At 40.7% G+C, this 13368-nt stretch overlaps 1 protein-coding gene across 2 annotated transcripts in view; it reads right to left on the minus strand.

Moving 5' to 3' along the window:
- Positions 1 to 289: 289 nt before the first annotated feature.
- The window catches only part of TUBGCP5 (tubulin gamma complex component 5), a 55488-nt gene continuing 42409 nt past the window's right edge, over positions 290 to 13368 (minus strand). Inside the window, exons 16-23 of one of the 2 annotated variants that reach the window (XM_082657912.1) lie at positions 13130 to 13312; positions 7412 to 7496; positions 7059 to 7179; positions 6408 to 6583; positions 5199 to 5324; positions 4114 to 4202; positions 2364 to 2464; positions 290 to 813 (exon numbers count right to left, since the gene is read on the minus strand). In XM_082657912.1, the coding sequence (XP_082514038.1) occupies positions 758 to 813; positions 2364 to 2464; positions 4114 to 4202; positions 5199 to 5324; positions 6408 to 6583; positions 7059 to 7179; positions 7412 to 7496; positions 13130 to 13312 (937 nt within the window). In that variant the 3' untranslated portion in view covers positions 290 to 757. Of the gene's footprint in view, positions 814 to 2363; positions 2465 to 4113; positions 4203 to 5198; positions 5325 to 6407; positions 6584 to 7058; positions 7180 to 7411; positions 7497 to 11322; positions 11865 to 13129; positions 13313 to 13368 lie in introns of those variants that run through there. The other variant, XM_082657913.1, reaches the window with a different exon arrangement.

Consider the following 13368-nt stretch of genomic DNA (forward strand, 5'->3'; position numbering starts at 1 on the left):
CCTCAGTGAATTTCCTCCAAGACTTCAAAGTAAAGCCGGAGACCTGGGCTCGTTCCCAGGAGGGCTTATTAGCCGACTATGCCATCTGCATGCAGGAAATGCTGATGCTGTAAAACGACTGAGACTGGGCAGAGGCCCCTGGTGCTCAGCTCTGAGGCTATGTGGACTTCAGTAGTTGTTTTTAAAAAAATAAGTAGTAAATATAGGCTGAGTCATAAATGCTAGAGACATGCCAAGAAGTACATAAAGAAAATGTAGGAAAACTGAACAGTAAATATAGTTTTAATTAATTGTGGTTAGCTCACAAAAGCCATACAGTAGGATGTATCAACAGCGGGCTTTTACATTTATTGACATTGGTGGAAGCTATTTTCCATTTTGGAACTTCCCAGGCATACAAAAAAAAAACAAAACTTCTGTGACTAAGCAAAAGGGGAATAAAGTGCTTTAATTTATTTTTAATATTAATAATTACATTTTCAAAAACAATTATTTTATATTTAAAGGTATCAATACCATAAATCTATAGCTTATAGTAGGAAATATAAGTGTAAACAGCCTATACACATTCTGCATTATTGACACAGTTTTATATGCATAACCCAATATACTAACCAATAATCTCCAGAGAAAACACATAAAACCCACTTGTCTAGACAGTAGACAACAGTTTTAAAAACAAACCAAAATAGACTCCCGTTTCGCAGCTGCATGTGGTGGAAATGTACATGTATGAAGATTAAATCTGAGGCATTTACTACACTGAAGATATTTGCTCCATGCCAGCCATGAGTGACAGTGCTAGAGACTCCACTGTGGGAAGAATAAAAATAGGTTAATAAAATAGGTTTAAATGTTTGAAAATGGCTAAATAGGCTCTAATAAATGTCTTGAAAAGTATTTAGAGACACTTTCTATTTTTAATTAAAATACTCATTACTTCTAACATACAATAAAGATGATAATCATTTATTAAATACAATTGAGAAAGTATGATTTATTTCTATTTCAGATCATTTTAGTTTTGAAAACAAAAAAAATCTGGGCATTACACTGAGCAAATCACATTTTTCAAAATGTCATAAAATCTGGCCTCAATTCATAACAAAACGCCATGTTTTGAGCTATGAGTGGAATCTCCTTGCCTAACAGTCACCCAGTGCAAAAATGGACAAATGTATCAATGTTTCCTCTAACACATTTCTAACACAGTATGGTTTTTGTTTTTTGGCCAGGGGTAAAAATGGGGGAGGCTGAGAGGTGGCAGTAGGGGCTTACAACAGTAATTTGTTTTTAAATACTTGCGTAATAAACAAATGCCTCTTCGTTGTAGAAGTCACACGACACAGGAATATAGGGATCTAAGTAAGCACTGTGAGATCAGAACTTTCTCTGTTTTCCTGCCTGGCCGGCCCCCAGCTTCTTCACCACTTACGCAGAGCATTCGGGGAGGGCTGGGGGTCAGGAGGACTGGCTCTGCGTGCGCTCCTCTAGGATTCCAGTCTGCCACGCCAACAACGAGTTTCTCTACCCTGGCAAACTATCCTGGCAAAGATTATGTGCCTCTGGCCGGTCACTGCCCCGCCTACCTGAACTGTGGGTGCAGCAGGTCAGCACTGAAGGGCTCATCTCATCCCAGAATTTATTTAGATTTCTTTGCATTCACAACTTTCTGATGATATGTTTCTGTTTGTTTATTCTATGTTCACTCGTTACTCTAACAGTATTTTAAAAAATGTTCAGCTACTTTTAATGAGCATATCACAATTTGAACATACAGAAATAGGGAACAAATTAGTCCTGCATACTTTTCCCAAAAAAGCTCTGCAAGAGATATTACTTAGTCCTTTGTGTCTGTAGATTAAATGACTGTCTTCTCCCCATGACTCACCCCACAGACCTCTGTCTGCTTCACACACTGTCTGTGTACTGAACCGTCAGGCCTGCATTTCCTTGTGTAAGAGGCAGCCTTGGGAATTTTAAAATTGCTAAAAAAACAAAAAACAAACACCCCCCCCACCCCCGCAAACCCTATCTTTTGAAAAGGAATAGTTACAAAGGCTACACATGACAGTGAAGTGTACTGAAACCTATTCTGCCATCTGCTTTAATTAACAATGGTTTTAGAAATCCATTGGTGTAACACATGATATACTAGAAAGCAAAATCTTCAGTCTCAATGTTTTACAACTGATTCACTCACCCCACTGTAATTTGGGAAAAACAATTCAACTGCTGAGGGACTTTCCAGGTTCGAAGTGGTGAAAAATTCTAATTCTTCATGAGATCAGTACCAAAACAATAACAGGTAGACTTAGTTACCAGAAAATATAAAAGCAGTAATATTTTAACATAATACTCACGATGGGGAAAGGATCCTCTACAGACAGCTTTGTTTAAAACGGTTACAAGAAACATATGGCAGTTTTTAAAATCAGACTCCATTTTCTCTATAGATTCCATTCTAGGAAAGAAAGTAAATTTCAATTTAGGTAAATGCATAAGGAGTTATTAGGTAGGCTATAAAATACCTTTGGAGTAATTTCAAATGTGCTTCAGTTTAATTATGTAGAATCCTAACTCTAAAGATTCTAAAATAAAATATAAAATTTCCTGCCAAACTTTCAAAGAGTCTGAAGGAACGTGTCATTAGGATACAAAACTACTGCTTCAGGATGGTAGTGAGTTCTAGAGTGAGGATAACTGAGGATATTCCCTTTTCTATTGTACAGTTCTATACTTTTACTTTTCAAAAGCATACCTTCTTTCAAATAAACAGCACATTAAAGATATAAAACCTTACATTTTAAACTTACTAGAAAACTGTTATTATGGGAAATAGCAAACACCCATACCCAGCTTCAGTAGTCACCCCCCTGCAGGCAGTCCCAATTATACCCTTAGCCCCATATCTTTAGAAGCAAAGTTGAGACATCATAGCATTTCAGTCATAAATATTTCAGTGTGTACACACTAAAGATAAATACTCCTTTAAAATCATAGCCACTATACCATTTGCTTAAAAATTTCACCTTGCTTTAAAAATTTTTCACTTTCTGCTTTAAATGTGAATCAAGATCAGTTAATTTCCATAAACTGTGATGGTTAATATGCCTCTTAAGTCCTCCTCACCCCCTTGTTGAAGAAACAGTTCAATTTTAGCCAACAATATGCAGCAGTGTTATTACCTTCTCCTCCACCTGACAGTGACATGGAGGGGGAAGTCTGCTGCACACACTTGAGACAGCAATAATAAAGTAAGACTTCTGTTTTCACCCCTGCAATGAGGAATTTTATCTACCATTCAGAGTATTCTGACACAGCCATATGTTAAGATTTTAGATTAGTGCTATAACGAACTTTCGGCTCCTTACTAATAACAATTAAGTACAAGCTATTATCCCAACAGCCCAGTCAACCAGACTTGCTCTTTTAAATATATTTCAAGGAAGTAATAATAGCAAAATTACATTAATTTTATAAACAAGACAGGGACAAACTATTGAGCTGCACATTCAAGGTAACAGTAGAGGATGGTACTCTGGATAGGAAGAAAGAGCTCCTGGGTCCTCTTTCTACGTGATAGGTGTAGATAATAAACACCCTAAAAGTAAAATATACAATCATTCTTTTAGAGCTCTCTAAAATACAATTTTGGACTAGGATCTAGCATGATGTCCAGAATTTGGTTTAAAATAATTGAGTGAATGGGAGTGGGAGTGGGCAGTAAACACAAAACAGAACTGATTGTCACTGGCATCTGCTGAAGTGGAGTGATGGACCCCAGGGTCTGTTATGTTCCCCGCCCGCTTCTGTGTATGCTCGAAGGCATCCATTAACAAAAATTTAGCAAACCTATACAACAGGAATGTAATTTAAGGATATTTGCTTGTTCTAATCAAAAGACTTCAGATTTTTCTTGTTTTACCGCTCAGAAAAGAATTGCATAATTCTTGATGTTGCCTAGTTTAGATGAACAAATTCAATTCTTTCCATAATTATAAGTGTATGTGATGTGTTGCCAAGAAGAAAAACAAGGCTCCCAGAATGAAGCCAGCTAAAAGTGAAACTGAAATGGTCACAGCACAGAGGCCCCACAAGCTGCGTACTTACTGCCATGCCCCCAGGCCAGCCTGCCAACCATCTGCAAACATGAGGGCCAAGTTCAACACCTTCATGATGGCTTCCTTCACAAAACTGACCTGGAGAGAAAGCCATGGAAGAACATAGGCTCTGTGACCATGTTTGGACACTGACACCAACACTTTCACCTAATTTAAATGAGTCACAGAAAAAGCTCAGTGCAATCATTGCCTTCTAGGTATAAGGAAGGGTACTAGGCTCTGAACAAAATGCACTTGGAATTGGACCACACGCCTACTGCACCCACAGTACAGGTATATCAGCAGCAGAGTCTGACCAACAGAGCCAGCAAGCTACCTTTTCCTGGGACAGCCATTTGAATTCACCAGTGAAATGGGGCAAGTTATTCCAATGGCTGTAAGATGACTTAATATATTCACATCAAGCTGGACACATTTCCTGACCAAAGCACTATTATTCCATAACTGCAGATAAAATTTTCTTATTGAATCCAAACACAGTGCTGAGTGCAGACCGTCACAATAAAGTTGTCAGCTGTTTCTCTTATATGTAATTTCCAGTCATATGGCACAAATTTGTAACCTATTTGATCTGGTCCTTCCTTAAAGAATATTTTGCAATGTCATGAAGAACCTAGGGGTAAGACAGGAATAAAGACACAGACCTACTAGAGAACGGACTTGAGGATATGGGGAGGGGGAAGGGTGAGCTGTGACAAAGCGAGAGAGAGGCATGGACATATATACACTACCAAACGTAAGGTAGATAGCTAGTGGGAAGCAGCCGCATAGCACAGGGAGATCAGCTCGGTGCTTTGTGACCACCTAGAGGGGTGGGATAGGGAGGGTGGGAGGGAGGGAGACACAAGAGGGAAGAGATTTGGGAACATATGTATATGTATAACTGATTCACTTTGTTATAAAGCAGAAACTAACACAACATTGTAAAGCAATTATACCCCAATAAAGATGTCAAAAAATATTTTGCAGATCAGAAGCTTAATAAGTATAAAATTCCAAAGTAGAGAGACAACTTCCCTTGGCTGGCTTCATTCCTGCCTCAGTGGCCAAGTTCACAGGTGACACCTCACATACCTTTTCTCTCAGCAGACATCGATCATGGATGGTTGACAAGTATCTATAGTGAATTTTAATCAATTGATCTAAATCCTTGGCTTCTTCGACTTGATGTTGAAACTCCAGCCCTGTACTGTGAAGAATCTTGAAAGATGACAAATTTAATCAATAGATTTTTTCTTTGAGAACTAATGTGCCACACACAAAACTTTTTTTACCAACCTCTTCTACATTCACTTGCACAGGGAGGGAATGCCTCACTCTGGACTAACAGACTGCTCCTGTGTGGAGGGGCAAGTATATGAACTGTATAGGATATGCATTGATTTTTTCAAAAAAAGTCACCAGATAAATTGAATTTATATGTTTTAATAAATTCCACTGCTTACATAATGGTCTTTCTTTAAAAGGAATATAACTGTACTTCAAGTAGAAAACAAATTAAACAAAAACTTAACCATTTACTCTCAACAATTAAGGGCTTAAGGTTGGTCCTCTGAAGGCCACTAGTGCACGGGAAAGAGAGCACCTCTGCCATGTGTATCATGTATAAAACACAGGCTTCAAAGGCTCACTTCAACCAAACAAAAGTGGGTTCTTAGAACCTATCTACCAGAATGACTACAAATTCTTTTTTAGCAACCATTATAATACCAATGAGTACTGTCCTCGAATAACACTGCTACTGTTCAAACATCTGAACTCCTCTTCAGAAGTTCCTCTAGAACTGGTTTTAATATGTGTAAGAAAAGCAGTTTTATTTACTGTACGAGTTACTTCTTATATTTAAGAAAAAAAGTATATAATCTGGCTGCATTTTCCTCCTTACACCCCATACTAGCCTGACAGATTTGTTTTTAGGCTTCCATTACAAAAAACTGAAGCCATTTTCCAGGGACAGCCCTGTTCCCACTGCTGACATTTAAAGGACTATGTGGCAAGTTCTGATGGCAAGTCCAAAAGAAGCGCTCTGGGTGTGTCATCCCAAGGGGTCACTAGACAGGAGAGACACAGTGTCTGGAAACACGTGCTCTGGCATGTTTTAAAAAACACTTCCCCCTGCTGCCATGTTATTTTATGATCAAGTTTTTAGTATGTGCTACCTTCACATTTACAGTCTATTAAGTATCTTGTGTGCTTGTTTGTATTTATAAATATATTACAAGTAATTCTCCACGAAGAGATGTATACACGGTGACAGAACTGAGTGGATGGACAGACACGAACCCTGGTCATGATGTAGTTGTGTAAGCTGTTCACAAAGTGCATGAGCTTTACTCTTAAGAGGAACATACGATGAATCTGCTGTCTTACTGGCTCCTTCTGTGGTCCAAAATTAGCAGCTGTGTCTTGTCCACCTAAGAGTCCTTCAAGTTGTGGTTTTTCAGCAGGACTAGCTAGTTCTGTAAAGGAACGAAGAGGAGAGGGGGTGGGAAGAGCATCCACTCAGACCCCACCGGCACCACTGCACAGAGCAGGACTTGCAATGGTGTGGTCGTCTGCCCTGTAAAGGGCACTCGGCTGGATGCACAGCAGGGACCCCATCCTCCCTATCTGGAAGGTGAAGCAGTTAAAGCTGCCATATCACCCTGATTATCACTGTCATCAAAAATATAAAAACCAAGTCCTATTAACTTGTCATTAAAACTTTTTCACATAACCTAAGAATTTTTATTCTGGCTAAATTCCTAATTTAGTTATTGTATTTCAGATTAACTGTACTCATTCAGGGAAGTTAATTCTGATGTCTGTAAAGCTATGGCCATAAATACACATCATTTTGGCACTTGTGTATATATAAAAAATGACCTAAGACTGCCAACCTTTTTTTCAGTGCTAAAATTAAATTATAATTTATCTGTTGAAAACAAATCTTACCACCAAATAGTAAAACATCCAGACTATATTTTGCCCATTTTATTTGCAATAAGAGAAGAAACACCTGATTATAAATTTTTTGACATTCCAAACTTATAACAATGTCCACAGGCCATGGGACCTATGAAAACAAAAAGAGAAAATTAGAATAGAAAGTAACCTATTACTCATATGTCTCAAATTTTTTTTTTTTTGGCTGTGCTGCACAGTATGTGGGATCTTAGTTCCCCGACCAGGGATCGAACCCGCGCCCCCTACATTGGAAGTGTGGAGTCTTAACCACTGGACCGCCAGGGAAGTCCCTTGTATGCCTTAATTTTAATAGAAAATGTTCTTAGAGTATCAGTACATACCTTATAGCTCAGGGTCAGGCCATCTAAGATATGAACAGGGAGTTTCTTCTTAGCTGTGTCAACATTTTCAAAAGATATAGATAGACTAGATAAAGAAATATAAGTTTTAGTTATTTAGCACTTTGAGTTATTTAATTTATATATTCCAAAAAGACATTTCATAAAAGGAATGCAGATATTCCATATTTTTCTAAGCATATATTCCAGAATAGAAATCAGGTTTTAGAAATAAAGAAGCGGGCAAAATTTTTAAATAATGGGTTTAGCTATAAAAAAGAAGATACTTATAGTAAATTACTTAGGAAAAAAGACAAAGTCAGGGAAGGTTAACTGTATTTGGCCGGTGCCTAGTCCTGGTAGAGTTCAGCGAGAGGCTCAGGAGACGGACACTCTGTTGGGGGTGGCAGGAGAGAGGGTGGGAAGAGACAGAGAGACAGAGAGAGAGAGGGAGAGAGAGGGAGAGGGAGTGTGTGTGTGTCTGGTGGCGGGAGAGGCTGTTCTCACCCTGGAGAGCAGGCATATGCAAGTGTGTGGGCAAGAATGGGGTCTGAAAGTGAGAGAGTGGCATGTACATATATACACTACCAAGTGTGAAACCAATAGCTGGTGGGAGGCAGCCGCATAGCACAGGGAGATCAGCTCAGTGCTTTGTGACCGCCTGGAGGGGTGAGATAGGGAGGGTGGGAGGGAGGGAGGCGTAGGAGGGAAGAGATATGGGGACATATGTATGTGTATGGCTGATTCGCTTTGTTATGGGGCAGAAACTAACACACCATTGTAAAGCAATTATACTCCAATAAAGATGTTAAAAAAACAAACAAACAAACAAAGAATGGGGTCTGCTTCTAAAGCAAAGGGTCACACATGGCTTCATCCACTCCTGCCCAACTAGTCTGAGTGTGACTCTCAATAGAATGCAGCTACCATAGGGCATGGAAATGTTCCTGAGCCAGGCACTTATTTCCTTCACTCCTCAGAGCAGTTCTGTCACTGTGCTGAGAAAGGACGTGACTCTCCCAGGATACAGAGGCACCTGTGACGATGCCTGGATGCAGCCCACGGAAGGTTAACTTGAAGGCCAAGGCAGGAGTTAGCCTTACAACCAGAGATGTAAGGGCCGGTGTGTGATTTACGAGTTTAGCCAATTCATTCCATGTCACAGACTAGTCAGAATTTTTTTAGCTTGTAAGTCTGTTACACGTGCATCTACCAAGTACTTAGTAGGCAGCTACTGAATACCTTGTCAAGTGCTGCACTAAGCAGGTGATAAAAAGCCAATCCCTGCCCCCCTCCAGGGGCTTATAGCCCAGAGCATACAAAACGTGCAGTCACCCTCCAGTCACCAAGCCAGGGGGGCAGAGCTTTGCAGGAGTGCAGACAACTGCTGGCCATGCCCATGGGAGAGCAGCTAACTCAGGTAACTGGAGGGTGCAGACACGTGAAGGCTCCTGGGGGAGAGAGTACAGCTCTCGGGGAAAACAGAAATGTCCCAAATCCCTGAAGTGGGAAGTATGGTGGAGAGAGAAGGTGATGTGTCTGTCTCTGTGTGCACAAGAAGCGAGGTGGGGAGCCCGACAGTGAAAAGCTCTCTCTCTCAGGAGAAGCTCGGCCCATCTGCTCCAAGGCGCCAAGCAGCCCAAGCATGCGTGGGGGTGGGGCGGCTAGTGTCCCGTGTGGCCCTGGAAGGCCAAGTGGAAGGGAGAGATGCCGAGACAGCTGGTTAGCAGGCGGCAGGGAGGTGCTCTCCAGTGAGCGCTAAAGGGCATGGGGAATGTCATCCAGGAGGCAGAACCGAGGGACCAGGGTATGTGGGGGCCGGCAGAGAGGAAGGAATCTAAGGTGAGCTACACTGGGCACTGGGATGAACAGTGGTCCCATCCAGAAGAAACAAAGGGCTGAGAAAACGATGAAGCTCAGTTTTGGACACATGGCATCTGAGGAAAGTCACGAGGCACTGGTTGTGCAGACACCTGGGCTAAAGGTACTGACCTGCAGGTCACTAGCGGTCGCTGAAGCCATCGACATGGAACGAAGGTGCCCCAGGCAGGAGAGCGAGAAGCTATGCTAAGGGTGGGCGGAGGGCAAGGGGCTCACAGGGAGGATGCAGAAGGAGCACCAGTGACAAGGGAGGGGTATGGGCAGGGCAGGGGAGCTTGGAACCGGGAAGGAGACCTCTGGGTGCAGACTCAGGGAGCCTGAGGGCACAGACAGGCACCTAGAACACATGGAAGCCATAGGAGAAGGGGTCCCAATGGGGTGGCCCATTTGTCCTGAGTTAATCTATGAGTGGGAATCTCAATAAAAATACCACGAATGTTTTTGTTTTGGTGGATGGAGCTAGACAAGATGATAAATAAAGTACATTTTTTAAAATAAATAAGCAAGAATAGCCAGGAAAACCCTATTAATAAAACAGAAAGCTATTGGCATGTGAATAAACAGAACAGTGAAATAGGATGGAAAATTCAGAGAGAGACCCAATGCATATAACTCAAGTGCATATGAAAATTTAATGATGAAGGGGTATCAAATAAATGGGGAAAGGTGGATTTTTTTTTTTAAAGAAATAAGTGATGGCAACCAACCAGTCATTTGGAAGAAAGATAAAACTGGATCTATTTCTCATGTTTTTTAGCTGAATAAATTCCAAATGGATCAACACCTAAATGTAAAAAAATCCATTCAAGCATTAAAAGAAAACATGGGTGAATTTCTTTATACACTTGGATACAGTAAAACTTTCTTAACTATCACTTAAAATTCAGAAGTAAAAAAAAAGATACATTATAAAACTAAAAACTATCTTCATGACAAAACAAGAAATTGTTATACCATAAGCAGAACAAAAAGACAAATGCCAAACTGGGAAACCTATAAAAAGAGCTTCTAGGGAACTTCCTGGCAGTCCAGTGGTCAGGACTCCGCACTTCCACTGCAGGGGTCGTGGGTTTGACCCCTGGTTGGGGAACTAAGATCCCACAAGCCACGTGGCACAGCCAAAAGAAAAAAAGAGCTTCTAAAAATGGAGAGGATGAAGACCAACAACTTGATACTGACAGAAATAGTGGCAAAAGATATGGAGAGTTCACTTTTAAACAAATGCAAAAATAAGCGTATGAAAAGATAACTATGCTCACATGGAAAAATGTAAATTAAAACTACACTGAGACATCATTTTTCATCATCAGACTGGCAGAAATCCGAAAGTCTGACAACATACTCTGTTGGTGAGGCTGTGGAGAAAGCCTCATTGCTGGTGGGAATTAGAAAAAATACGGCCTTTATGAAGAGGAATTTGGTAACAGCTAGCAGAGTTACACAGGTGTTTACCCTTTTACCTGGCAATCCCATTCTAGAAAAATACTCCAAAGTTACACAGGCAAAAATAAGAAGTGAAATGCACAAGACCAGTCACTGCATACATACATCGCAGAAGAACAGAATCCACGTGTCCACCAACAGGACACCTGGTTGAATGAACACAATCAGCTGTAAAGTAGTGAGGACAAGCTCTCTAGCCTGCAATGCAGTGGGTCTGGGATGTACTATCTACTAAAGAAAAGTTAAGCAGGTGTTACAGAGTGCACACTGTGTGCTTCCTTTTCTGTAACATGTGAGGAGAAAAAGGAATATGTACACATACGGTTTTGGTTCCAAAAAATAAACACTGGAAGGATAAAATAAAATCTAATAAAAAAGGTTATGAGGAAAGGGAGAAAATGGACAGGAATAGGAACAGAAGCCAGAGCTCCCTAAAAGTAATTTTGTATCAATGATTTTAACTTAAGAAATATATAGCTGTTTTATACAATTAAAAAACAAAATGGAATCAAGAAAAATAAAAATGAAGTGATTCCTAAAAGTAGAAAATAAAACAAATGAACCCAGCCCTATATTTGTGGTATAATCACATTGAGAATTGTTCCAGGTGACCCTGAAATACAGGATTCTGATGACTTGAAAGTAAAGGAAGAGAATATAGTCACAAGCATGTTTTAAACTCTCAGTGGGCTTGTTGCTGTTATTGTTACTTTGGAACTATTATGATTTATTATAGAATAAATATAATAAATATTTATGTTCATGAGTTAGTAAGCACTCAAGGGAAGATACAAAAGAAAATCAAAAAAGTGAAATCCTATAATCTTTAATACATACTGGAAATATCAATATGAGCTTATGATTCATCTTCCTCTTTCTACATATTTCCTAGCTCCATCCACTGAGTGAGCCCAGAAGTACTGATAATCCAGTATAGACGAACACTCTGGGACACAGACCAAGGGCTTTTAAAGCCACAGAACAGACAGGACCAGTGATCCTGGAAGAGGTGCAGAGCCTGGGGCAGGAAGTGCACAAGATGAGTCCAGACATCCAGTCCTGAAAGCAAAGATGCTCTCCAAGATTACTAGAGTCAAGTGAAGGAGTTCCGTCTGGGTAAAGATGGGACAGTCTGAGCAAGAAAAAAAGAATAACTGTAATAGATTGAAACATACTAAAAATAACAAAATTCATGAGTTTCTATTGATAGTGAAAAATATAACTTTAGCCTTCCCTGGCCCCCCCTGGGGATTACTAGGCACTAATTCCTTACTATGGAAAGAATCTAGCGGTTACCCTGCTTTTACTAATCATATAATTGATGAAAATTCTACTTCTATGGAATCATCAAAGGTAACACATGACATAAATAAAAGGAATTATTTTATCTACTACTAAGTAGTAGACGGTCAGTAACCTGGCATGGCTGTGAGGAAAATAATGTCCTAAGTGGCATGTAATAAATGTTAATTATTATCATTATTACTTTTCAAGGGCCACTGAGGGAGCCAAGAAAGGTAGCCAAGCAAGGACACGGAACAGGAAAAAGGACGAACAAGCAGGGTGGAAAATGAGCCTCTGTTATACAAAGATTTAATGGCATCAACCCACAGACCTGGCCCAGGTGCTCAGCAGGCCGACTGACAGGGAGGAGGGAAGGTGAGTTCCCGAGCCGGGGATAAACCAGTACAACAGCTTGAAAACAGGCAACGCTGTCTGTGAAAAGTGGTGGAATCTATTTCCCCTCTAACTGGGCTGGCCTCTGACTTGGTCTGTGGTGGAAGTAAGGGTCTGTGAGGTGAGGCCTGCAGCTCAGGCCTTGGCCAGTGCCAAGGGCTCTGCTCTCACTCTCTCAGAACACCGCCTGTGACATCACAATGAAGGCTGGTGCAGCCGGCTGGAGGGCAAGGGTGGGTCAGGAAGGCGGCCAGTATGGACTCCAGCCATGTGAGCAAGGCCATCAGACCCTGAGAGACCACACGGTGCCATCTCACATCTCCTCTCATTCAGTGGGCAAGTCGCTGCTGTCTCAGCCTTTTTTTTTTCTCAAAATATTTATTTATTTGGCTGTGTCAGGTCTTAGTCGTAGCACGTGGGATCTTTGCTGTGGCATGAGGGATCTTTTTCGTTACGGCATATGAACTATTAGTTGCGGTATGTGGGATCTAGTTCCCTGACCAGGGATCGAACCTGGGCTCTCTGAACTGGGAGCCTGGAGTCTTACCCACTGGATCACCAGGGAAGTCCCTGCCTCAGTTTTCTAATGTGTAAAATAACATTAGTAAAACTCATAGGGGTTGGTGTGAGGATTAAATAAGATAACATATAAAAGAGAAGAGTTCGTGACACATGGATGATCTTATAATTTTTAAAATAAAAGGTCCTCCCATATTTTACCGTGAACTGTCTTCAGGATAACGCTGTCCTACTGCTTCTTGAAGCTGGACATTAAGAAAAGACACATTCTGCCAGGTTTCCTTTTCTCTTATTTTATCAAAAATTGACGTGTAGAAGTCATACATGGTATCCCCCCCTTCCATTAAGAAGAAATTCCTCATGGCCTGTAAGTACTCAACCAACCTGAATGAAGAGAAAATAAGTGACAGAAAAATCTTAGGTTCATAAGATAGGATTCT

Source organism: Grampus griseus, assembly GCF_964374135.1.
Source record: "Grampus griseus genome assembly, chromosome: 7".
In the NCBI taxonomy this organism is placed as follows: domain Eukaryota; kingdom Metazoa; phylum Chordata; class Mammalia; order Artiodactyla; family Delphinidae; genus Grampus; species Grampus griseus.